Here is a 24,844-nt window from a genome sequence, read left to right on the forward strand (position 1 = left end):
GGCTTCATGCGAACAACGTGTACGACTTCAGTTCGGTGCGACCGGCGCGATGAACAAGCTGTCGGGGCGGGAGCAACTGCATAAGTCACATCACTGATGCGGTGCACTACTTCGTAAGGGCCGAAGTATCGGCGCAGCAGCTTTTCAGAGAGCCCGCGGCGACGAACAGGTATCCAAATCCACACAAGGTCGCCGGGAGCATAACTGACGAAACGGCGTCCACAGTTGTACTTAGTGGCGTCAGCCTCCTGTTGACGGTGGATGCGCAGGCGGGCCAGTTGACGCGCTTCCACAGCACGCTGAACGAAGGTATCTACGTCGATGTCAGCGTCAGAGTCGCAGTAAGGGTCGACGGGCAACATAGCATCCAACGGAGTGGTCACCTGGCGACCGAAGACAAGCTGAAAGGGGGTCAGTCGGGTTGTTTCCTGCAGGGCGGTGTTGTACGCAAACGTTACGTTCGGCAGAATGGCGTCCCAAGTTCGATGCTCGACGTCAACGTACATTGATAGCATGTCGGCTAGTGTGCGGTTGAGTCGCTCTACCAACCCGTTTGTCTGCGGGTGATACGCCGTAGCACGTCGGTGGCTCGTGTGCGTCAGAGTCATCACGGACTGGGTTAAGCGGGCCGTGAAAGCAGTTCCCCGGTCAGTAATAACAACGGCGGGTGCTCCATAACGCAAGACAATGTTGTGGACGAAGAACTGCGCCACTTCAGCAGCAGTGCCCTTGGCAAGAGACGTGGTCTCAGCGTACCGTGTGAGGTAGTCAGTCGCAACGACTATCCAACGCTTTCCAGACGAAGACTTCGGAAATGGGCCAAGGAGGTCCATGCCCACTTGATGGAAAGGGGTCTTCGGTGGATCGACGGGGTGAAGAAATCCGGCCGGTTTCAATGGAGTAGTCTTCCGACGTTGGCATTCACGGCATGTTTTGACGTAGGCCCGCACCGATGGGAGTAACCTGGGCCAATAATACTTTTGTCTAATCCGCGCGAGTGTACGGCTGACTCCAAGGTGGCCGGCGGATGGTGCATCATGACAGGCACTCAAGATCTCAGACCGCAGCTGTGATGGTACGACGAGTAGGAACACTTCTTCGCTGTTGGCAAAGTTGCGTTTGTAGAGAACACCAGACCGTAAAGTGAAGGTGTGAAGCCCTCGAAGAAAAACACGCGGAATGGGAGCTTCACTGCCTTCGAGGTAATCGATGAGCGGCGCCAACTCCGTGTCCGCCCTCTGAAGCTGCGCCATTTGGGTGGTACTAACAGAGCCCAGGAAAGGAAAATCATCGGTGGTTTCTTCGGTATTGATTGGGATAGGCGCGCGCGACAGACAATCCGCATCCTGATGCTTGCGGCCAGACTTGTAAACTACTGTTAAGTCGTATTCTTGCAAGCGTAAGCTCCATCTAGCCAAGCGTCCTGAGGGGTCTTTGAGGCTCGCCAGCCAGCATAAGGAGTGGTGGTCGCTTACCACACGGAAGGGTCGTCCGTAGAGGTACGGTCGGAACTTGCAGATGGCCCATATCACTGCAAGACATTCTTTCTCCGTCGTTGAATAATTGGTCTCGGAGCGCGTAAGTGTCCGACTAGCATAACTGATGACCCGTTCTGCACCGTCTTGCCACTGGATCAGTACTGCACCAAGGCCAACATTGCTGGCGTCAGTGTGGATGTCCGTGGCAGCATGCTCGTCGAAATGGCCGAGTATCGGAGTGCTTTGCAGACGGCTGCGAAGCTCGACAAATGCAGCCTCTTCGTCGGTCCCCCAGAGGAAGGGCGTGTCGTCACGGGTCAGTGCGTTCAGCGGTTCCGCGATTTTCGAGAAATCTTGAATAAAGCGCCTATAATAGGAGCACAGGCCTAAAAACCGGCGAACGGCCTTCTTGTCAGTTGAGCGTGGAAAACCTGAGACGGCAGCAGTCTTGTCAGGGTCCGGGCGAACACCTTGTGCGCTGACAACGTGACCAAGAAAGCGAAGTTCCTCAAAGCCAAAATGGCATTTCTCGGCTTTGATGGTGAGTTGCGTGGATTTGAGCGCTTGTAGCACAATGCGCAACCGCTCCAAGTGTTGGTCAAAGGTGGGCGAAAATATAACGACATCGTCCAGGTACACCAGGCAGGACTGCCATTTCAAGCCGGAGAGGACAGTGTCCATCATGCGTTGGAAAGTGGTCGGTGCTGAGCACAGACCAAATGGGAGCACTTTAAACTCATAGAGGCCGTCAGGCGTCACGAAAGCCGTCTTCTCCCGGTCTCTCTCGTCCACTTCGATTTGCCAGTACCCGCTTTTAAGATCCAATGACGAGAAGTATCTGGCGTTCCGCAATCGGTCGAGCGCGTCATCTATCCTGGGCAGCGGGGTAAACGTCCTTTTTGGTCACGCTGTTAAGTTTCCTGTAGTCCACGCAGAAACGCAGAGTGTTGTCCTTCTTTTTGACAAGAACCACAGGCGATGCCCACGGACTGGTGGACGGCTGAATGACATCGTCTGCAAGCATCTCGGCAACCTGATTTTGAATGGCTTCTCTCTCCACCGGGGAAACACGATATGGGCGCTGGCAGACGGGTCGCGTAGTCTCGTCAGTGATGATACGATGCTTGGCGAGTGGAGTTCGGCCGACCTTCGAGCACGTAGCGAAACAGTCCGCAAATTCTGCCAAGAGGGCCGACAGAAGATCCCTCTGAACCGACGGCAAGGCAGGATTTATTCTGACTGACTGAAGAACGTGATGTGGGCCAGCATACTCCGGAGAGGGTCCTCCCACGGTGCACAAACCTGGAACCTCAGCAACGTCGTGGAGGAAGGCAATAGCCATGCCTTTGGCCAGGTGCTGATATTCGTTGGCAAAGTTAGTCAGGAGGACGTGGGTGCGGCCGTCACGTAGTTGGACGAGACTTCTTGCAACGGCAAGTCCCCGCTTAAGCAGCAGTGGACTATGGCTGTCCGCTAGGCCCTCGTAGTCATGGAAGAGGTCGTTCCGCACGAGCACCAGAACACTGCACCGCGGCGGCACCGTGACGTCGTTCTCGACAATGCGCAGAGCGTTGCTGCAGGGATCGCGGGAGTCAAAGCGCGCCACGGCCTGTTTGGTCGAGAACGTGACACGTGCCTCCTGAAAGTCAATCACAGCGCCGTTCGACTGCAGGAAGTCGATCCCCAGAATCAAGTCTCTGGAACACTCGGGAAGTACGACAAATTCACCAACGTACGTAAAACCACTAATCCCAACTCTAGCCGTGCACTTGCCCACAGGGGAAATTAGGTGGCCACCAGCGGTGCGAATGGGGGTCCCCGTCCACGGTGTCAGAACCTTCTTAAGTTCTCCAGCGAAGGCACGGCTCATAACAGAGTAATCAGCACCGGTATCGAGCAGCGCGGTAATGTCAGTGCCATCAATTGTCACACGCAAATCGGATGCAGCGTATCTGATACTGTCGCTGCCTCTCTCTGTACGGGTATCGTCGGCTCGAGGGTTCCGCGATGGAGGATCTTGACACGTCCCGACGTCAGCGGCCTTGCCTCCAGAGGTCGCTGGTGTTAGTTTTCCCGACGCGGACTCGGCGAGCGACGGCCAGCAGAGCTACTCTGGCGGCCAGGGCTGGAAGAGCGATAACGGAGAGGCGAAGGGGAACGGGACTCGCGCCTTCCAGAGTAGGCAGGGTTCTGGCGTGCCCAGAGATGCTGTGCAATCTCATGCGGTCGTTCGCCGTTCTGAGGGCAGGGTGCGTCGGGATGGAAACCGCGAAGGCCCACTTGGCGGTACGGACAGGCGCGGTAGAGGTGACCAGGCTCCCCACAGTGGTAGCAGAGAGGCCTGCGGTCCGGTGTACGCCACAAATCCGACTTGCGAGGGCGTGGCCCAGCTGTAGCAGATGCGGTTGCAGAATACGTGGCGATGTTACTCACGGAGGTCGACGGGGTCACACCGTAGCCAGGCACGCTTGCGTGACATGTGCCGATGTTGCTCACGCCAGGCGTTGGGGTAATGGGACCGTAGCCTGTCGTGCGACGTACAACAGATGCGTACGTGGGTCGGTCATCGAACCGGGATGGCGCTTCAGGGACAGGAGGTGCCTGCGCAGCCTGTCGCACCTCGTCCCTGACAACTTCGGACAGCGCTGCCAGCGGCGCAGGTGCAACCTGAGGCAGATGGATCCGTTGCAGTTCCTCCCGGACAACGGAGCGAATTAGTTCACGCAAGGTGTCTGCACTGCCGCCGAGACACGACGAAAAGCCTTCGGGCACCATGCAGTTGATGTCGCGGTTGTACTGGCGGGCCCGTTGTTGCAGCGTCGTCTCCATCGTGGTCGCCTCGGTTAGAAATTCCGCCACCGTGCGGGGTGGGCTGCGCACGAGGCCCGCGAACAGCTCCTGCTTAACCCCACGCATGAGATGGCGCAGCTTCTTCTCCTCTGTCATGTTGGGGTCGGCGCGCTTGAAAAGACGGGTCATGTCTTCGGTGTACATGCGCACGCTTTCGTTCGTGCGCTGATTTCGGGAGTGCAGCGCAGCTTCGGCCTTCTCCCGGCGGTCAGCGTTGGGGAACGTAGCCAGGAGACTCCGGCAAAACGTCTCCCAGGTGGGAAGTGTAGCCTCGTGGTTTTCAAACCACGTCCGAGCAGACTCTTCCAGGGTAAAGTAGACGTTATTCAGCTTGCGCTCGTCGCACCAGCCGTTGTAGCGTGCGACCCGCTCGAACGTCTCCAGCCAGTCCTCAGCGTCTTCGAACACGTCACCGTGAAAAGATGGCGGTGTTCGCGGTGGGTGGCAAAGTATCGGCGCCAGGGGCCTGTTGTCAGCGGCCATGGCAGTTGGACTCGACGATAGAGGCTGGATCGGCGGCTGGGTCCTGGTGTCAGTGGCCATGTCAGTTGGACTCGGCGGTCGAGGCTGCGTCGTCCTTGTTGGCGGGGGAAGGGGCCCAAATTCAGGCGACTCTCCGCGGAGACGGCGGCTGGGTCGCTGGTGAACCGGTGTGAGGTCCGTAGTGACGCTGTACGGAGTTTGCAGGTCGGGAAGCGTACCCAGCACTGCTCCACCAAACTGTAGCGTGCAACGCCAAAAAGAACACCCGCGCAGAGACGAAAAACCTGCGGCGGTCCCCTAGTGGTTCGAGCGCGCGCGAGAGAGCCAACTAACTTCTTCCTCTTCTAGCGCATGCACTACTTCTGTCTCTTCTTCGAATGCATGTATCAATATATATATATATATATATATATATATATATATATATTGTTACGTGCTTAGCACGCACGGGGGTTTATTCACAGAGGGGATCGGTCGGAGCAGGATGGAAGCAGGAAGCCTACCAGCGTCCTTCAGCTCTTTCTCTTCCTTTTCTCCCTGCTGGTCAGTCCATCTTCTGCTTCTTCCGTCGAGGTTCTGTGGAAGCACGTGACATTTCCCTCCTCGCAGACGAAGCCCGTCGGGCGAGTTAAATAGACAGTCTGGGATGGAATCGCTCGAGGCGGGCTACATGCACCACCTGAGACTGGCGTGACCGTCGACCACTAGCAGTTAGTCGTGATATAACGTAATTAACGTCACTTATGCACTCCAACATAACAAACGGTCCAGTGTAGTGGGATAGCAGTTTCTGACACAGACCACGCTTGCGTAGAGGGGTCCACAACCACACAATGTCACCAGGAACATAAGAAACTTCCTGGTGTTGGGCGTCGTAGCGGTTCTTGGAACGCTCTTGCGAAGATAAAATTCGAACGCGGGCAAGCTGGCGAGCTTCTTCAGCTCTGCAGAGTGTGGTCGCAAGAGAAGGTTCATCGTGGATGAAAAATAGTAAAATGGTGTCAAGGCCGCAGCGAGGTGAGCGAACATAGAGCAGGTAAAAGGGGCTGTAGCCAGTTGTCTCATGTTGCGCTGTGTTGTATGCATGAGTAATGAACGGGAGGACGCCATCTCAGTCCTTATGATCTGCAGCGACGTACATAGCAAGCATGGTGGTGAGCGTCCGATTAGTGCGTTCTACCACACCGTTCGTTTGGGGATGATATGGCGTGGAGTGGCGAAAACTGGAGCTGCTGAGGCGGACAAGTTGTTCAACAACGTCCGCTGTAAATTGGCGTCCACGGTCGCTAATGAGAACTGCAGGAGGGCCGTGCCGAAGAATGACGAATCGAAGTAAGAAGTTAGATACTTCAAACGCAGTAGAAGCTGGTATCGCGGCTGTCTCACAATAACGGGTTAAGTAGTCTACGCACACAAGAATCCATCGATTTCCTTTAGAGGACCGTGGGAAAGGTTCAAGGAGGTCAATTCCAACTTGCTCAAACGGGGCTGTTAGAGGTGTGATTGGCCGCAGTTTGCCCGGTGGACTCGAAGTCGGCAGCTTGCCAGCAGGAAGCCTACCAGCGTCCTTCAGCTCTTTCTCTTCCTTTTCTCCCTGCTGGTCAGTCCATCTTCAGCTTCCGTCGAGGTTCTGTGGAAGCACGTGACATTAAATATATATATATATAAAGTCACCAGAAATTGAAAAACATAACAGGATTTAATTCAGGACGTTTCGGCTGGAGGACCAGCCTTTTTCGAGTGTATTACAGTATTCGAAACAAGCAGCTTTATAGCTTCCGCGAGGTACAGGAAAAAGCATAAAGCACAAATGCAAACAATAATGAGGAGGGGGGAATGAAAAAAAAAACAGGTTACAACTTGAAAACTCGATCCCCTAATGTGGATGCAGGTGTTCGGAAGGAGGTAACGACAGAAAATAAAAGGATGGAGGAAAATTTCTTTCCCCGCGACCTCATGGCTTTCTTAGAAAGACAGGGGAGTGCCCCTCGAGGAGTAGCTCGTTACCCCATGTCGGTGACAAACGCGAAGCGCTTGACAGCTGCCCAGCGAGGAGGCAACATTTCAGGAATAATGAGTAGAGACGGGGGTCGGCAGGTATTCCGAAAAAAAAGAAAAAAACTCTTTTGCACAAGACTGCAAAATGGCACTAAAGGTGCGTTCACACTTGCCCAAAAATCCGGCGAGCGAAGCGGATTCGCTCGCCGCAAAAACAAGGACCTGTTCTTACTTGTTCACGCGCGGGCGAGGCGGAGCCGCCTCGCCGCTGCTGTTTCTCGTTTTTCCACACCGCGTCGCTGCTAGCGGCATACACAGATATAGTGAGAAAAGAGCATAAGTTTACGCAGTCTACATGAATGCACATGCATGCTTAAACTCAGGCGCATTCCGACTTTTAGTTCAGGGTATGCTAGCACAGACGCAAAAATAAACTTAGCATATAGTGGCGCCATCAGGCTGTCAGGGCGGGAACCATTACTGTCAACAAACCGACTCTGCTCTTAAGCCTAGAAGCGGCATAATCGTCACTCTGAATAAAAAATAAAGCAAATTTATCACTAATACGTTTTGTTAGAGGCGAGGTGAGACGAAGCGAAAAACCTGTGCCGCATTTTTGGCCAGTGAACGCACTGAAAAAGGCAGCAACAATGAGAATTCAATCCGAAGCGAGGGGTCCGGCTTCGAAGCGCGCCGCCATGTTTGTCGCGGCGCGGCGGAAATGGGTCCAGCCCGATCTCCCCCGCCGCGCCGCTTTCCACCTCGCTAGGCGTCAAAAGCGGCTGATTCCGCTTCGCTCGCCGGATTTTTGGGCAAGTGTGAACGGGCCTTAAGATATTGGTTGTGGCAGAAAAAAAAAACTACTGCACAAGACTTTGCAACCTCGCACTCGGAGAAGGGTTGTGGCCTCTCAACGCATTTCGGCGACAAGCGTGAAGCGCTTGGCAGCTGCACAGCGAGAAGGCAACATTTCAGGAGAAAGTAGTAGGCAATGTTGGCTTCTCGCTGTGCGTTAGGCGAGTACGGCACCGAGGCCTACCCCACTGGCGCCAGTTTGGACGTCAGTAGGTGTGTTCGGGTCGAAATGGCGCAGTATCGGCAGGGCGGTCAGGATACCGAGCCAGGAATCGAAAGCGTCGTCACAATCACACACTCGGGACCACTGCGAAAGACCAAAACTGCCGGAGAGATGTGATAAAGATGCCGCAATTTAGGCTATATTACGGATAATCTTACGCAAGTAGGAACACAGACCGAGGAAGCTGCGCAGCTCTTTGGTATAAGTAAGTCTAGGAAACGCAGCCACAGCATGAAGTTTGGCCGGGTCGGGACGGGCACCGTCCTTGGAGAAAACGCGGCCTAAAATATTGAGCTGGCGTACGGCAGAATGACACTTGTTTAAGGTGAGCTGGACCGCGGCGTCAGAGAGGCAGGTCAAAACGTGCTTGAGGCGGTAGAAGTCAGTGTCAAAGAAAGGCGAAAAAACGACGATAACGTCGAAATAACAGAGGCAAGTCTTCCACTTTACTCCACGCAAGATGGTATCCATCATCCTCTCAAAGGTGGCAGGAACATTACAAAGGCCGAAAGTCATCACAGTAAATGCATACAAATTGTCAGGGCTTACAAAGGCAGTTTTGGGGCGATTGGTCTCTTCCATGGGTGCCTTTCTGTACCCAGAACGTGAATGTAAAGCTGAAAATATTTTGGCACTTTGGAAGCAGTCTAGCACGTCTCTCGATGCATGGCAGAAGATAGAGTCCTTGCGCGTAATTTTGTAAAATCTGCGGTAGTCTACACAGAAACGGATGGAACCGTCTTTCTTTTTGACGAGCACAACAGGCGAAGCCAGACTTATCGAGGATTAGATGTCGCCGCTCTTGAGAATTTGGTCGACTTGACCCTCAATAACATAGCACTGGGTTGCCCACACACGATAGGGGCGATGATGTAGTGGAGCGTGGGCACCTTTGTCGATGCGATGTGCGACAGTCGACGTTTCGCCCATTGAGCGGCGATGAAATTCGAAGTAGGCGTGGAACTGATGGAGCAAGTGAAGAAGCTGCGTGCGCTGCGGCGGAGGAAGATCTGCGTTGATGGAGCGGCGAAAGAGTTCTTTAGAGGAAGGGGTGGGTGTAGATGATGGTGGGCTGAGCGCACTCAGACTCAGGTGTGATACATCTGCAGTGTCCTCACGGGTTTGAATAGACGCTTTCGGTTCGACACTGCCGAAACATTCGCCATGGCGCAAAGCACTAGGGCAGGAAAACGGGTTGCACACTCACAGTACAGAGAGGCCAGCAGAAATAGTCGACACGCCGTAAGGCAGGTGAAGATGTGAAGGACTGTGTACGGGAGGCCTAGGCATGGCCCAAAAGAACTCTCCATCGACTAACACCAGAGACACTGTGTCTGGCTCAAAATTATCGCCCTGTCCCGTCAGCGAAGGCGGTTGTGTGGAATGCAGCGGGCGCAACACAGAGACGTGCGAAATAGCCAGAGGGCAAAAGAGGAGAGGCCGCGCGGGGCGCCCAGCGCGACCACACGCATCCCTGCGGCCCGTTTTGCAGCGCGTCCCCAACTCCCCCCCCCCCCCCTTTGGCGCAGAGACAGGCACGTTTGTGCGTTTGTGTGTGCGCGCATGCACGCCTGCAGACGGCCTTGTTGCGAGGTACGGGCTGTGGACTCGGAGAAGGCTAGGAGTGGGTCTTTATTAAGGGAAGTTAACCCAAAAGAAAAGAGGGCCCCATGCCCTTGGAAAACAGACTGTCTCCCCGGGCAGCTGCTCTCTTCCGCTGCTAAGGGAGGACTCCCTTTGTCCGTTGACGGCCAAGTTTTCGAATGCCGTGGTCGCGTGTCCAAGCCGCGGTTCTTGGAAGAGACCACCCCGGGTTCCGATGCGAGAAGAGAGAGGACAGCCGTGACCCTCATAAATATGTCAACTTCGAGAGGAGTGCGTCCTCGGCTGAACATGAGCTCCGCGTTCGCGAAGAGGCCGGCACCCTGCGGCGCGGAGGGTAGGCCGGAACGCTCGCGGCACAAACAGCTTCCCGGAGTTCGCGGGCCCACTGGCCTGCATTGTCTTGCAGCGCGACGGCCTTACTAATGGCTCGAGGTGGCGGGGGAGGCCGGCAAGTTAGCACCAAGAGGGCTCCCAGCAGAGGAGGCGAGGAGGACACCGAAGGAAAGAAAGGGAGTCCTCAGAGAGACGCGTTGGGGACAGGGAGACAAAGGAGAGAACGAGCAGAGACGGGCGAAGTGTACGGACGGAAGCAGATCGCGCTGGTCTGTAGTCGGTGAGGCCGGACCCGAGGGCATCCGCTGCAAACTGACCGCCAGCCGAGACGCCCAACAAGCCGGACGCCACAACCCGTCAGAGTATCGCCAGCCGAGACGCCCAAGAAGCCTGACGCCACCACCCGTCATAGTCACCGAAACGTGGGACCGCCACCAGCCTGAGCGCCACCCTGCCAGAGCAGCAGAGAGCGAGGCACCTGTTGGCCGGACTGCACCGCGACGCCTGATACAAGACAGCGGTGAGCGGAACTCCCAGTTACACCTTCAGGCAGTGAGAGTGAATAAATTAGGTTGAATCGGAGGCGTTGTGTGTTGGCTCAATTCTCCTCGCTTCAGCAGGACCCGTAGATAGCAACAAACAACTGTGTTGCATTGTGACTGACCCCCGACAGGCGGGAACGTCACAAGTGGTGGCAGCGGTGGGATTTTGCTGAAGTTTTGGTGCGAGACCATTAACCCTCGTACCCGAGGAGAAAGGGGCCAACATGTCGCTACCGCAATCGCAGAATTCTCATGACGGAACGTTGGGAGCTAGTGCGCTAATGCTGGGAGCTGTGATTCCATCATTCACGGGGGGTGACAACGGTCCCAAGATAAGGGACTTTCTGAAAATTTTAGAGCAGGTCGGTAATCTGGGCGGATGGCAGGAGAAACAGTTAGTCGGGATGGCGCGATGTAAGATGGTCGGGGCTGCTCTGGACTTTGCGTGGTTGGATGAAGAGGTGGCAGGCGTGACTTCGTATAAATCGTTTAAAGCGCTCGCGCTGAAACGATATGATACCGAGCCGGCGTGCAGGAAGTTTGAGAAGTTTCTCAGCGCAAGGCAGAGTGCTGGTGAGAATGTGCGCTCATTCGCGAGCCGGCTTCGTAGGCTCGGAACAGAGGCTTTCGAGGACGTTGATGGCGATGACACGTCGAAGAGAGAAGCGAGGCGCGAAATCCTTAGGGAACAGCTGACCTCTATTTTTCTGAATGGGCTCCGAGATCCGGTAAGGAGATTTGCTCTGTCACACGATCCCAAGACATTCGAAGAAGCAGTAGAGGTAGCGTCTAAAGAAGAGCAAATAGAGGAAGTGACGCGCACGAGCACCGCGACTGTCCGACGTGTAGAAAGCAGAGAGGAGAATGGTGATTTTAGTGAACGTCTGGATCGGCTGGAGAAGCTGCTCGAAGAGGTCCTTCGAATAAGTGAGGGCCCTCCATCTGGGCAGGCGCGAGAATTGAATCGACGCGTCAAATCAATCGCCTGCTTCTCGTGCGGCAGGTTAGGGCACCTCTCACGTTTTTGTCGTCTGCGTCAGATATCGCACGGGCACATTTCAGGGCGCTTGGACCGCTCCGAGCAGCGTAAGAAGGAAGGCGAGGACAGCCCTGAAGGTATCAAGGAGCTAGATAAAACATCTGCTGAGAGCCGCCACGAGCGAGGGTGTTCAGAAGCGGTATTGAGCCTATGCACGGACAAAGCAGAAGGAGTTCGCGAGCCAAGGGAGACCAATCGCCATTCAGACGAGCTCAGCCGCGCGGCGGACGCAAGGCTAACCGAGGTTCCCCCTGTGATTGAGCAAACCCGCCTGTACGTGGAGCAAAGGAAAGATTTGTCTGTGCTAAAATTGATAAACGAGTGCGACAGCTCAGAACGAAAAGAGTCAAGATTGTATCATTTGGACTCTTGTGGTTTACTGCGTTTCAGAGACAAAGCGCACGGAGCCTCAAACCGAGTAGTTGTCCCTTTGCTAATGAGGAGTGAAATTGTGAGGTTATGCCACGATATGGAAGGCAGAGGACATTTAGGATTTCAAAAGACCCGCCGGGCGGTTAGCAAAGGTTATTTCTGGCATGGACTGAGACAAGATGTTGCAGAACACTGCAGAAACTGCCAGTGGAGAAAGAAACCGAGGGTGAGCGAATTGCATGGACCACCTCCTAATCTTAGTGTGACTTAGGGGAAGTCTGGTAGTTGCCACGACCATTGAACTGTGCTCATGATTTCTGCGGTTGCGTGTTTTACATATAGAGGGCGGAGTTGTCCGCCGTGTGAAATTTACTCCTCTGCCTGGGGGGACTGAGAGTCCGCCCACGTTGTGCCGTGTTGTGAAACCAGTGCTTGTGCGCGAGGACGATGTTTAACAGCATTGACGTACTCGAAATGTGACTGCTGCCATAAGACTGAGTTGCGAACTTTGCGACGTACTGGTGGTTGTGAAAGTGAGGTGACCACGAATTTTTCGTAGAAAATTTCTTTATAATAAGAGGGGGTTTTGAAGGACTGTGTACGGGAGGCCTAGGCATGGCCCAAAAGAACTCTCCATCGACTAACACCAGAGACACTGTGTCTGGCTCAAAATTATCGCCCTGTCCCGTCAGCGAAGGCGGTTGTGTGGAATGCAGTGGGCGCAACACAGAGACGTGCGAAATAGCCAGAGGGCAAAAGAGGAGAGGCCGCGCGGGGCGCCCAGCGCGACCACACGCATCCCTGCGGCCCGTTTTGCAGCGCGTCCCCAACTCCCCCCCCCCCCCCCTTTGGTGCAGAGACAGGCACGCTTGTGCGTTTGTGTGTGCGCGCATGCACGCCTGCAGACGGCCTTGTTGCGAGGTACGGGCTGTGGACTCGGAGAAGGCTAGGAGTGGGTCTTTATTAAGGGAAGTTAACCCAAAAGAAAAGAGGGCCCCATGCCCTTGGAAAACAGACTGTCTCCCCGGGCAGCTGCTCTCTTCCGCTGCTAAGGGAGGACTCCCTTTGTCCGTTGACGGCCAAGTTTTCGAATGCCATGGTCGCGTGTCCAAGCCGCGGTTCTTGGAAGAGACCAGCCCGGGTTCCGATGCGAGAAGAGAGAGGACAGCCGTGACCCTCATAAATATGTCAACTTCGAGAGGAGTGCGTCTTCGGCTGAACATGAGCTCCGCGTTCGCGAAGAGGCCGGCACCCTGCGGCGCGGAGGGTAGGCCGGAACGCTCGCGGCACAAACAGCTTCCCGGAGTTCGCGGGCCCACTGGCCTGCATTGTCTTGCAGCGCGACGGCCTTACTAATGGCTCGAGGTGGCGGGGGAGGCCGGCAAGTTAGCACCAAGAGGGCTCCCAGCAGAGGAGGCGAGGAGGACACCGAAGGAAAGAAAGGGAGTCCTCAGAGAGACGCGTTGGGGACAGGGAGACAAAGGAGAGAACGAGCAGAGACGGGCGAAGTGTACGGACGGAAGCAGATCGCGCTGGTCTGTAGTCGGTGAGGCCGGACCCGATGGCATCCGCTGCAAACTGACCGCCAGCCGAGACGCCCAACAAGCCGGACGCCACAACCCGTCAGAGTATCGCCAGCCGAGACGCCCAAGAAGCCTGACGCCACCACCCGTCATAGTCACCGAAACGTGGGACCGCCACCAGCCTGAGCGCCACCCTGCCAGAGCAGCCGAGAGCGAGGCACCTGTTGGCCGGACTGCACCGCGACGCCTGATACAAGACAGCGGTGAGCGGAACTCCCAGTTACACCTTCAGGCAGTGAGAGTGAATAAATTAGGTTGACTCGGAGGCGTTGTGTGTTGGCTCAATTCTCCTCGCTTCAGCAGGACCCGTAGATAGCAACAAACAACTGTGTTGCATTGTGACTGACCCCCGACAGGCGGGAACGTCACAAAGACACTTGCCGTGGAGAAAAACATGAGCTGGCGTGAAGAGGACAGTGTCATCATAGAGAAAGTCACAAGAGAAGCGCCCATGGACGCTAGAGCATGAAGGCAGGTCGATGTCTTCGGCGACGTGGGCTTTAACACATGGCATTTAAGGAGCAGCGTCCGGTAGGGATTGGGGCAGAGAATCCGACTTCAGCGCGAGCGCAGTCGATTACATCGGCATGAGGAGACACGAAATCCCAGTCTAAAATAACCGCGTGAGACCAAAGCGGCGGGACGACGAACTCAATCGCATAGAGGACACTGGAATTACAACTCTAGTGGTGCAAGCTGCTGACGGCTTGATGTGCTGAGCGCTGGCCGCGCGCAGCGAGAGTCCGGTAAGTTGCGTGTTAACTTCCTTCAAGCGGCGACGAAGTTTTGTGTCTGTTACTGAAATTGCGGCTCCGTTGTCGACAAGGGAAATGACAGAAATTCCCTGGACCGAAATGTCAATAAGGTTCGCAGGAGATGGCTGTGTGCTTTGGTAGTTCGACGGGGACGCAGTTTATGCCTCAGGAACGGCGGCATCTAGTTTTTCTCTTGAGAATCATTACGGTGGCGAAACATCGGAGAAATGAAGCGGTGTCACGGCGGAGGCGAACGGCGGTCAGAAAGCGCTGAACGGTCGGGGTTAGTGGATGTACGGAGCTCACCAGATGCGGAGTACTGACGCACTGGAGGCCATTACCCGACAGGCGGTGCCGAAACTGAGACGGCGACGGCAATGGCGGGCTATGTGGGAAGGCAATCCGCAAGTGTAGGAAATAGGCCGGTAATCCGTTGTGCGCCACGGACCTTGGTCTCTTGGAGAAGGTCGGAAATAAGTTGCCGGCGCTTGTACGGGCCGTGAGATTGTAGGGTACGTAGGCGGCTGAGTTCACGCGACCACTTTGGCGCAAGTCATTGGACGAGCGACAGGTCTCGGGTCGACATCGGCATAATTCAGACTGGCGAAAGGTCTTAGGGTGGCGTCAGCGTATATCAGTGGAGCGGCGACACGTGATAGTGAATGGGCGCACAACCTGCTCTCGAATAGCATGTTAGACAGCCAGGGAAAATATGGAGACGACCCTTGATGGCTAGGCGAAAGCAAAAGCTGAGGCGCCACCCCTCGCACAGAATGTCCTTGGTGTGCTGCAGCAGAGAGGAGGTATCAGCTGCAGGTGTCAGTCCAGCAAGTGACTCTGCCTGAGCTCAGTGCTGACGAGTCATCACCCTGTGCTGGCTCAGCTGCTAGAAGTTCTGGCAGAGGGTGATGACTTCCGAAATGGTGCGCAAGACCCGCTCTAACAGCATTTCAAAGGCGCCGTCGTCAATACCTTTGAAGATCTGTGTTATTTTGTTAGCTTCCGGAATGGTCACATTCACTCGGTTGAGGAGGGCGATGACATCTATACACCTGGTAAAGCTTTCACCAAAGTGCTGCGATGGTTCACGCAAGCGCTGTTCTGCGCGGAGTTGCCTGACAGCCGGGCGATCAAAGAATTCAGAGAACTTCGTCTCGAAGGCCGACCAAGTTCCAACGTCCCCTTCATGATTGCAATACCACAATTTTGGAACGCCAGTAAGATAAAAAATGTCATTGTTTAATTTGGTCTCCTCATCCTGTTTGTTGTACAGGCTCCCCCGTTCGTAAGATGCGAGCCAATCTTCCACGTCATGTTCATCTGTTCCGCTGAAGATAGCCGGGTCCCGCTGGCGAAGGGAGCCGGCACAGATGAAAGGTGGCGGGCCTGCTTACACAGCTTGATATTGGATGTCCACCGGCATCGCAGGTTTCAGAACTCAGATGAGTGCAGCTAAGCAGCACCAGAGCTGATATTGGTAGCCCAGTAACTCCACCAAATGTAAATTTATGTTTACAACTAACTTTACCTTGAGAGTGCTTATCCGCGCCACCCACGTTCATAAGCGACGGACGTAGTACGTACTGAGTTGCCAGCGGTAACTAAAGACGGCTCCCGTTTCTGCGGCGATAATTGCGATCTCACGTTAGCAGAATGCATGTGGAGGAACGATGACAACGTCATGAGTTTGAGCACGGCTCCTGTTTCTGCGGCGATCATTGCGCTCTCACGTTAGCAGAATGCATGCGGAGGAACGATGACCATCCCATGAGTTTGAATTCGGGAGCAAGATCCCAGCAAGCAAAGACGCATATAAGAAGCCCTGATAAAAGATCCCAAGTAAAGACGCATATAACAAGCCCTGATAACGTCGTGTGAATTACGCTGAAGAACAAGAGCCGCGCTTTCTTCTAATTGCCCTCCGAATCCACTGGCGCTTATCTTGGAACCAAGCGCAATGTGAAGCCCAGTCTTGGGCAGCTCGAAAGGCGCGACGCGAGTGATGCTTTTAATAAAGCACGGATGAGAGCGTTGTAATCGCGGCGCATCCGGCCGCACGGCGCGTGCAGTCAGGAGGTATATTTTAAACACCGCGGGCTTCCGTTTTTCCTCAATAAAAACGGTAACCCTAGGTTTATCCCATTAAAAGTGCCTGGGTTGGGCAGTATTTGTGTAGCTATAAAACTTTCCTATTGACGCCTGAATGTATCAAGCTATATTTAAAAAGTTAATTTTTTTTCAGCAGAGTATATATATATATATATATATATATATATATATATATATATATATATATATATATATATATATATATATATATATATTTATATATATATATATATATATATATATATTCAAGCAAAACAAGAAATCTCGGCAGGGTATGTAGTAGTAAGAACGTAGACCTATGTTTGAAACGCTTGAAATCATTTATTGACGCTTCAACCGTGGAACGGCCTTCGTCAGAATGTCTGAATCGAAAGGGGCGGCACAATATATGTAGGTAAGAAAAACGCATAGGAGAATGGACCCAAAAAATTCGATAAAAAAGCATCAGGCACATGGCTACAAAACGATAAATGATCGCAGGGTGAATCACAAGACGATAAATGACTCGCAATACACAACAGCTACTTTGCGAAATACAGTAATTCTGTGTTGGCCACATATCAAGAACATCATTATGTGATTTGGTTATAATCAGTCCTAAGATGAGAAGTCACCATATTGAACAGCGAGAATAAAGAAGCAAGAAGTTACACATGATAAACGAAACACATGGAGGCGACGTACAGCATAATCAGTAGGAAGAATATCAATTACTAAATCCAGAAAGGAAACTGATGGCAAACACAGTACACTGACCTAAGAGCGAAATTTTTGCCCATTAAGAGGGTATGGAACTCAATTTTACTGTGCTTTCATTTAAACCTGAAGACACTGTATTGAATTTATAGATAAGTTAAGACTCCCTAATTTCCCGGTCATGATTAGTTCTAAAGCCTGATTCCAGAATGGTAGCAGAAATGTGATGAATTATATATATATATATATATATATATATATATATATATATATAGGTTGCGAAAGCGTGAAGTACTAGACTGCTTATCAGAATATATAGCGAAGTATACGCTTCGTTAAAGGAAACATATTTATTAAACTCGACGTTTCGATCGGAAGACCGATCTTCTTCAGGAGTGATTTTACATTGTGAATGCATCCCCTTTTATAGGGGCGGGCACAGAACAGGTAAGTGGGAAACACAAAGCACATACCAGAAAAATACGCATAAAAAATTATTAGAGGCAGTATATATATATATATATATATATATATATATATATATATATATATATATATATACTAGGACTATTTTTCGTAGTGCAAGCAGAACTTCTGCTTTAGGAGGTTTCTGTTAAAATGCCGCTAGTCCGCGCTTTGCTTTACTTTTTCGGCGCTTGTGTCACCACTCTGGGCTCGTTTTCATTGCCAAACGTAGCAGTTCTTTGCAGATGCAGATGTTCCGCAGATCTTCTAGGTGAAAAGTTGAGAAGGAAACGATGGAAAGACAGAAATTGCGTTGAAGAAAATTAGCATAGTTTTGCTTATACTCTAATCATAGAGTTCAGAGCATCTCCTGTTAATAAAACTGCACTCAAAAATGAATAAAAGAACTACTCAGCTCCCTTACTCTCAAGGCCCCATCTCGTCAATTCTTGATCGCAGCCAGCGACGTCACCATTCTGGTCTCTCCGGCTGGCGATGAGGTGAAGAAAATCATCGGTAACTTGTTCGATTCGCTCGGCAAAGGAATCGACTACTCGAGGGCGCAGGGTGCATGGTGATCCCATGTTACGGATTTCCTTCCAAGCTTCACCTTGGCTGCAAGAATCCCATAGTCTTAGTGTTAGATACCTCTTTAGCAGAGATATACGTATATCGCCGATTAGTTATCCGTTACAAAAAAGAGCGCGCTTGAGGAATTAGGCAGTGAAATGCGGACTAATAGAAAAAGTGGCAGTGGCTTTGCTCAGCTATGCCAGAATATACGCAGCCAGAGCTACCTTGGCGTCTCCGCTTAGCAAGACGTACTTCTCTTGGCTCAGGCGTCTCCGCCTCTTATTACAGGCGCGGCACCGGCGGGCGTAGTCGGGCCGGCGCTGCTCCCCGCGTGGCGGCGGCGATGAACTCTGAAGTCATGCGCCGCGCACCTGCTGCTCCTCTTCGGTTTCGCGCATGCGCACTATCGGCCTCCCAGGCTCACGGCGAAATGCTCGACTGGGTAGCGTTGTGTAGCTCTCGCTACAAAATTGACACATTAAGTTATATCGCAGATGCACGCTCGGAGGTAATCACCCTTAGCGAAAAAGGATGAGCTAAAAATGCATTTCGGTGACTGTATTAATTGCATAATTTTTTCGTATTTTTTGTTCCTATGCTTAAGTTGCAGTACGAATGCTTTCTAAGTACGCTAGGAGTAATATTTAGAACGTTCTTACAATTACGGCAAAAATACACTTTTGGCCGCTTAGTGTATTTTTGTAATAGATTTCAAATGTACTAAAAATACCATAGAAGTACATTAGATTACATTAAAAATACACTAAGTATATGCATTTAAGACATTAAAAATATATTCACTTCGGCTTAAAAACGCTCTGCTTGTCGGCTTCACCGGATGAGACGGGTTAATGTTGTAAACAGCAGAAATAATGAAGAAATAAGAAATAAAGGAGCCCATCCATGAGAAGACGCGGAGTTCTCATCAATCAAGAGGTCTATGACACTTCAAGGTCACTTGACGGAATTCGAACGGGAAAGATGTCACCACCCAGGAAATGCCGACATCAAGTGATGCAGGAAACAAGTGCTCTGACAAGTGCGATACTTGGCTTGCCTTATTATCTGGTCTGGTGATCGCTTTTTGCACAGACTTTGGGCCCCGAAATTGTCGCACGAGTGCCGTGGTGGCCGCGTTCGAGTCTAGGCGCAATCTAGAACCGAACTGCTAGTTCTAACTTGAATCAGGCGTAGGTCAGGAGTCGAGTTGTCAACCAACAAATCCACGGGCGTCTAAGGCAGCAGGTCTGCCTTGCCAGTCGGGGTCCTTTTCGCTGGCATGTTCGACCCGGAGGTGTCCAACGCACTCTGCCAGAATAATGCTATCACGTTCTACGCCCGTAACGTACATATGTGGTAATAACCTTCTTGATAGAAGTTACCTTAAGCAAAAGGACGACAGGAAAGGAAAAGGGAGAGTTTTTTCTGTTCCCCGAAACATCAATTAGAGCCCCAGATTGTTCCACGGTAGCTTGAAGTGTGATGGAAATATGCTTACATGGACTGCCCATTTCTTAGAATTGAAGTATACTTAGGACAAATTAATGTCACATTTACGAAAGTACTCTTTTAATTTATTGACAAGTGCTAAAACTGCATACGTATTTTTTTACGTATCCGAAACGTGCTCGAGGTATGCTTTAAAGAATATAAATTTTAAGAATATACTCCGAATACGAACCATGAAATTTCGAGAACAAATTTCAGACATATTTTAAATGAATTATAAATATCCCTTCGTATATTCAAAACATGTTAGTTTTCTCTAAGGGCAGTACTATGCGATGTATCACAATAAATAAGAAATGGCTTGTTTACAATAAAACTGGCTCTCACTGTTCAAACATCGATATCTGCTTATTCCTTTTTTTTGTCTTATGTATATGGAGAGTGTATTTAGTGTGAATCAGCGGCGTTTTTGCGATTCGGGAATTAGTGTTAACTGGTGGTTGTATATAGTGGTGGATCTTTCAGTATCCCTCAAAAACTTCTCCGGTCCTTCACTTACGATAGGCACTGTGCCCTACACTGACTCCTAACCAAACGCGTACTGACTAGCACAACACGTACATCCGAAATTATGGTGTTGGCGATGAACATGGAAGTACTATTCGAACTTAAGTACCGCACACATTGCGTGAATGAAAAGAAATTGCCATGAGAAAGTTGAGAATCCACGTTCTTAGCGGTAGTTGTATCTGCTGAGTCGCGGGCGTTTAGGCGATGAACATGCACTGGTGCCCAGCAAGTGATAGAAGCATTCTGATGACTAGACGCGAAACTCTACGTGGAATTCAGCAGCGAAGGCTCAGTGTCAGATGCCACTAACTTGTGAAACCCTGCCAAAGCGTGTACAGGCGCAAGAGGTCCCAACTCAGCCCAGACTAGAGACACATCAGATGAGTGGTGTTTGTACTGATGGATAATTTAAGCGAGCGGAAAGCCGCTTGATTATAAGATTTTCGTGCATGGAACTCGATGTCGTTGAGTTCGTGACATACTTGGCGATGTGCCAGTAGTTCATCTCAGCCTATGGAATATGTTACCACCGTATGAAACAAAATATATGTGTATGGTTACGTCATGGTGGCTTTGTCGACTGTCGGTGGCTTCCGAACACTGATAGACGTTATTACGAGCGCTTAAATACCGCTTTCAAAGCCTCTTCAGTCTCCAGGCATCACTCAGTCCGTGCAGCACTCGCTGTGAGGTTCTACTCCTCTCTTCCGTGCCCCCTACCGTAGAAATAGCTGAGATCACCGGTACCGCCGACTTAACTTGCCTCGTGTCACAGATTAGCATCTCTTAGGCTACAATTCCGAATTCTAGGGGATCGTACTGCGGTGGACACTGAGCCGAGCCTATGCACAAGGCTCTTACTTCAGTCGTAGCTTATTAAGCAATCGCGGGCACTCTTAGCGGCTCCCTAAAAACCCTCCCTCTTGCATCCACAGTCTACGTCCCCGTGACCCCGAGGATGACTAACCGAAAGCTTTAAAAAGTAAACTGCAATTCGCCCGTAATCATATCTAATGGATTAACCGAGTAGGTTCTCAAATATCGCCTTTTTTTCATTTTTAGTTGCCGCTCTCTCTAACTTAAATTATTTCCCCAACGAGACAAACCTGCGTCGAATGTGTTCTTTTGTAACCTGACCAACAATATCATGGCAAAATTTTAACAGAAGACAGGTTCAAGGTGGGAGGGGGAGAGGGGTCCGGCGGTAGCTTTCTATTCCTAGCAATGCCAAAGGAATTGCTATAAAACTTCGTCCTCCTTGCTATATAAATCACACTTACCCAGCCTCTGACCTGTATGCAGTATGCGACCCTCATAATGCGCGGATGTGGGGCCTCCCAGCGGGGAAATTGCATGCAAGCCTTCACTGCGTGCATACAAACTGCTGTCTTTGTTTGAATACGGCGATTTCAATAATTACTTTGATCTGGTGTCTTGAACGCACGAAGAACCTCCTGGGAAGAGGTAAGACGGGTAATTGCCTCCCTCGGGCAGTGGACACCTCAGTCGCGTTTTGATGTGCCCTCTTCGCGAAACGTAACCGAGGAATAGGGTTTGGCTTCAGAAGAGTATAGCGGACCCTTTATGGCGCTTCTAAACACCAAAAGGTGCCACACGTGATGTCTAGGGTTAACCTTACTGTACACAGAATGAGAGCTTTAGGGCAGCCCAAGGCGCTTTGCTACTGGCATAAAAAAAAAGAGACCACCCTTGACTCGTTATTTTCGGCAAAGACGGTACGTGCCACTCGTGTCGACACTAGCAAAAACCATGATTCACACAATATTTCGTGCTTAGCAATCCTAAAGTGTCCGCCATTTTTTCCATAGCAGGCGCTTCCGTCCAGAGGATTGACAATTTCCTTCACTATAGACTTACGCATTTATGATACCGCAGTTCGCGAAGTACTCCGGCTTGTTATTATGGTATAACTTGAATGGATGCAACCCCATGCGGTAGGGCGTCTTCTTTTCTTCCTGGTATAGGGTCCGAATGTCGTCGGCGCTGAACAAGTGAACCACAGTGTTACGTCCAGGAAGCTGCTCGGCCACCAAGGGCCCGTATCGGCGATGCATGTCCCAGGCGGCTTGGTTTATGTCGAAATTGTGGTACATGCCTAAAAGAGAAAATGAATGTGCCGGCCACTGCATACAGGAAATATTGTCCCTTTTCATTAATTCATAAAACAGTCTACAGCAAGCATGGGCTTCGTTGCAGAGGAGAAAATGAAATTCGGTAGAGACAGTTAGGACTGCTTACGGGGGGGAATGCGAAAGCCTTGCTGTCACTGGGAGCATTGACACTCATGCCCACACACAGGCATGCATGACACCATCCGGTATGCTGTACGACAATGGGTGCACCACATTTTTGATATGAAGATTGGCTTTTGAGGAAAAGAAATGGTGCTGTAACTGTCTTACATCTCGGTAAAACATATCAACCTCGCTTTGACGAAAGAGGTAAAAAGTTTGGTTGCTTGGTTTATTGGGGTTTAACGTCCCAAAGGAACTGAGGCTGTGAGGGACGCCGTAGTGAAGGGCTCCGGAAATTCTGACCACCTGGAATTCTTTAACGGGCACTGACACTGCACAACACACGGGCCTCTAGAATTTCGCCTTCATCGAAATTCAGCCGCCACGGACACAACTGAAGGTGCGTATATGATAAGTTCGAATGCATGTCGCAAGCTAGCCTCCACCTTGACTGTAACATGTAAGCTGTATACAATGAGAGATCCTATGACATCACTTGGAACGCTGTAATGCAAACGGTTGCTTCACAATTTTGGCGCGAACGTTGTCGGGAAGACGGACACTACATCCAGGTCTGCCAGTGGTGAATACAGATAGCTGGTTTTATGGAGTTTAACGCCCGAAAGCGACTGAGGCTATGAGGCAAGCCATAGTGAAGGGCTCCGGAAATTTCGACCACCTGGGGTTCTTTCACGTGCACTGACATCGCACAGTACACGGGCCTCAAGAATTTTGCCTCCATCAAAATTCGACCACCGCGGCCGCGATCGAACCCGCGTCTTTTGGGTCAGCAGCCGAGCACCATATTCACACAGCCTCTGCTGTGGCGTGGTGAATATATATATGCATGGTGGTCGCGTGGTCAACATATGTACATGCTTGTGCGTAGTGGCCGCGCTCGGCTTGCTGAGAGCGCCATTCGGCTGCTCGGTGGCGTCCCTGATTCTCTTGCAATCACCGAGATTTTCTGCAGAATGTTGTATTGAATGAATTTCTATAGTTTCTCAGAGTTCATTTTAGTCGCACAAGTTTTGCAAATGTTACTATAGTAAAGACTTTAACCGATTTAATAAGCTTTCAGGGGGAAAGCTTCGCTGGCCTGTGCCCGAGAGCACTATGGTATTGCCGCAGCCGATCACGCCTCTTGTTTAACTTCAACGCATTCCTGCTCTGTGTATTGCACGTCGTCGTTTTATGAACACTGCTACCGCACTAATACTGTGCCTAGACGCACCGCAGAACTAGCAAATTGAAAACATGATAAAACCTGGCTAAGCACATGTTATCGCACGTGTGCTCGCTTTAACTGCGCTAAAATTCTACCATTTTTTCATCCTATGCAGTGTGCTTCAGCAAGCATTTTCTAAAATTCCTAGAGATATACAGTCGGAATAAGGGCAAAAAATTGGCTTTGATTTAGCTCTGGTCAAACCTTGTCGTGTAGCGATAAGTACACACCCCCGGCTGCGCTTAGGCTTCGGTTGTACAGGTCGGTGCTCTAGATTCATCGTTAGAGGCTAAGCGAGCCCGTCTAGCAGCGTCGCTTTCACGGCGTTTGGCCAACCGTTCGGCGCGCTCCTCTTGAGTCTCTTCAGCGCGCTGTCTCCTCTTTATTTCTACGGCGATCCCTGTCCTCCTTCAGGCTGACCTACTTCTCACCATCCATATGTCGACCTTAACTATGGCTGCGCCGACGCGAGCACTCACCCTCTATACTCCCGGTTATCACAGCTGCGGAGCGCGGGGTGTGACATTATACAGAGGGCGCAGCGAGCGCCCAACGGCTCAAGCCCCTTTACCAACGGCAGGAGCGGTGGCTGCGCGGCGACCGCGACGAGCCGAGTAGCTGGATGGTGGTGGAAAACGTTTATTTGCTCTATTTTACAGTGGTTTTTGCGGCTTCAAATGGAGTCTTTCATCTTCTCTTTAGGGTCGGTTCCCCTAGTCCAGGGCTCCGCTGAGGGTAGCTGCCCTGCGTGCACGCCTTACTAGTCCTTGTTGGACTCTCAGGATGGCGCTGGATAGTATCCTCCCTCACTGTTCCGCACTCGGTTTTCTATTATGGCTAGCTAGTCTAGACGCCGAGTTCATGGAGTATCTAGGCCCGTGGTGTGACGTCACAAACAGGGCGTGGTGAGCACCCAACGGCAGGAGCGGTGGCCGCGCGGACTCTCAGGATGGCGCTGGATAGTATCCTCCCTCACTGTTCCGCACTCGGTTTTCTATTATGGCTAGCTCGTCTAGACGCCGAGTTCATGGAGTATCTAGGCCCGTGGTGTGACGTCACAAAGAGGGCGTGGTGAGCACCCAACGGCAGGAGCGGTGGCCGCGCAGCGACCGTGAGGAGCCGAGTTGCTAGAGAATCGAGGGTCGTGGTGTGATGTCACAGTGTTGCCACGGCTCTAAGTGCGGCGGCGGCGAAGAAGCGCAAACCTGGTGAAATGTAGCTATCGCTACAAAAAGATAGTGTGAGCCGCGGCGTTCATCAGTTGCTCTAATGAGTACCCTTATTCCGTAGGTAATTAAAATTTGCTCATTATGTTTTAAATGACACAGTCGGGTCGATAGTGTACATGGGGAGTTCGAAGCCATGGGGAAGACGATGCGAGAT

At 51.6% G+C, this 24,844-nt stretch overlaps 1 protein-coding gene across 1 annotated transcript in view; it reads right to left on the bottom strand.

Annotated features, from left to right (window-relative positions):
* Positions 1 to 24,844, bottom strand: part of LOC149370468 (putative cytochrome P450 49a1) — a 73,872-nt gene that overhangs the window by 31,239 nt on the left and 17,789 nt on the right. The window contains exons 3-4 of the mRNA XM_089577798.1: positions 21,857 to 22,094; positions 17,811 to 18,001 (exon numbers count right to left, since the gene is read on the bottom strand). Of these exons, the coding sequence (XP_089433924.1) occupies positions 17,811 to 18,001; positions 21,857 to 22,094 (429 nt within the window). The remainder of the gene's footprint in view (positions 1 to 17,810; positions 18,002 to 21,856; positions 22,095 to 24,844) is intronic.

Source organism: Amblyomma mixtum, chromosome 1 (genome assembly GCF_055824585.1).
Source record: "Amblyomma mixtum isolate Tamu chromosome 1, ASM5582458v1, whole genome shotgun sequence".
Taxonomy (NCBI): Eukaryota; Metazoa; Arthropoda; class Arachnida; order Ixodida; family Ixodidae; genus Amblyomma; species Amblyomma mixtum.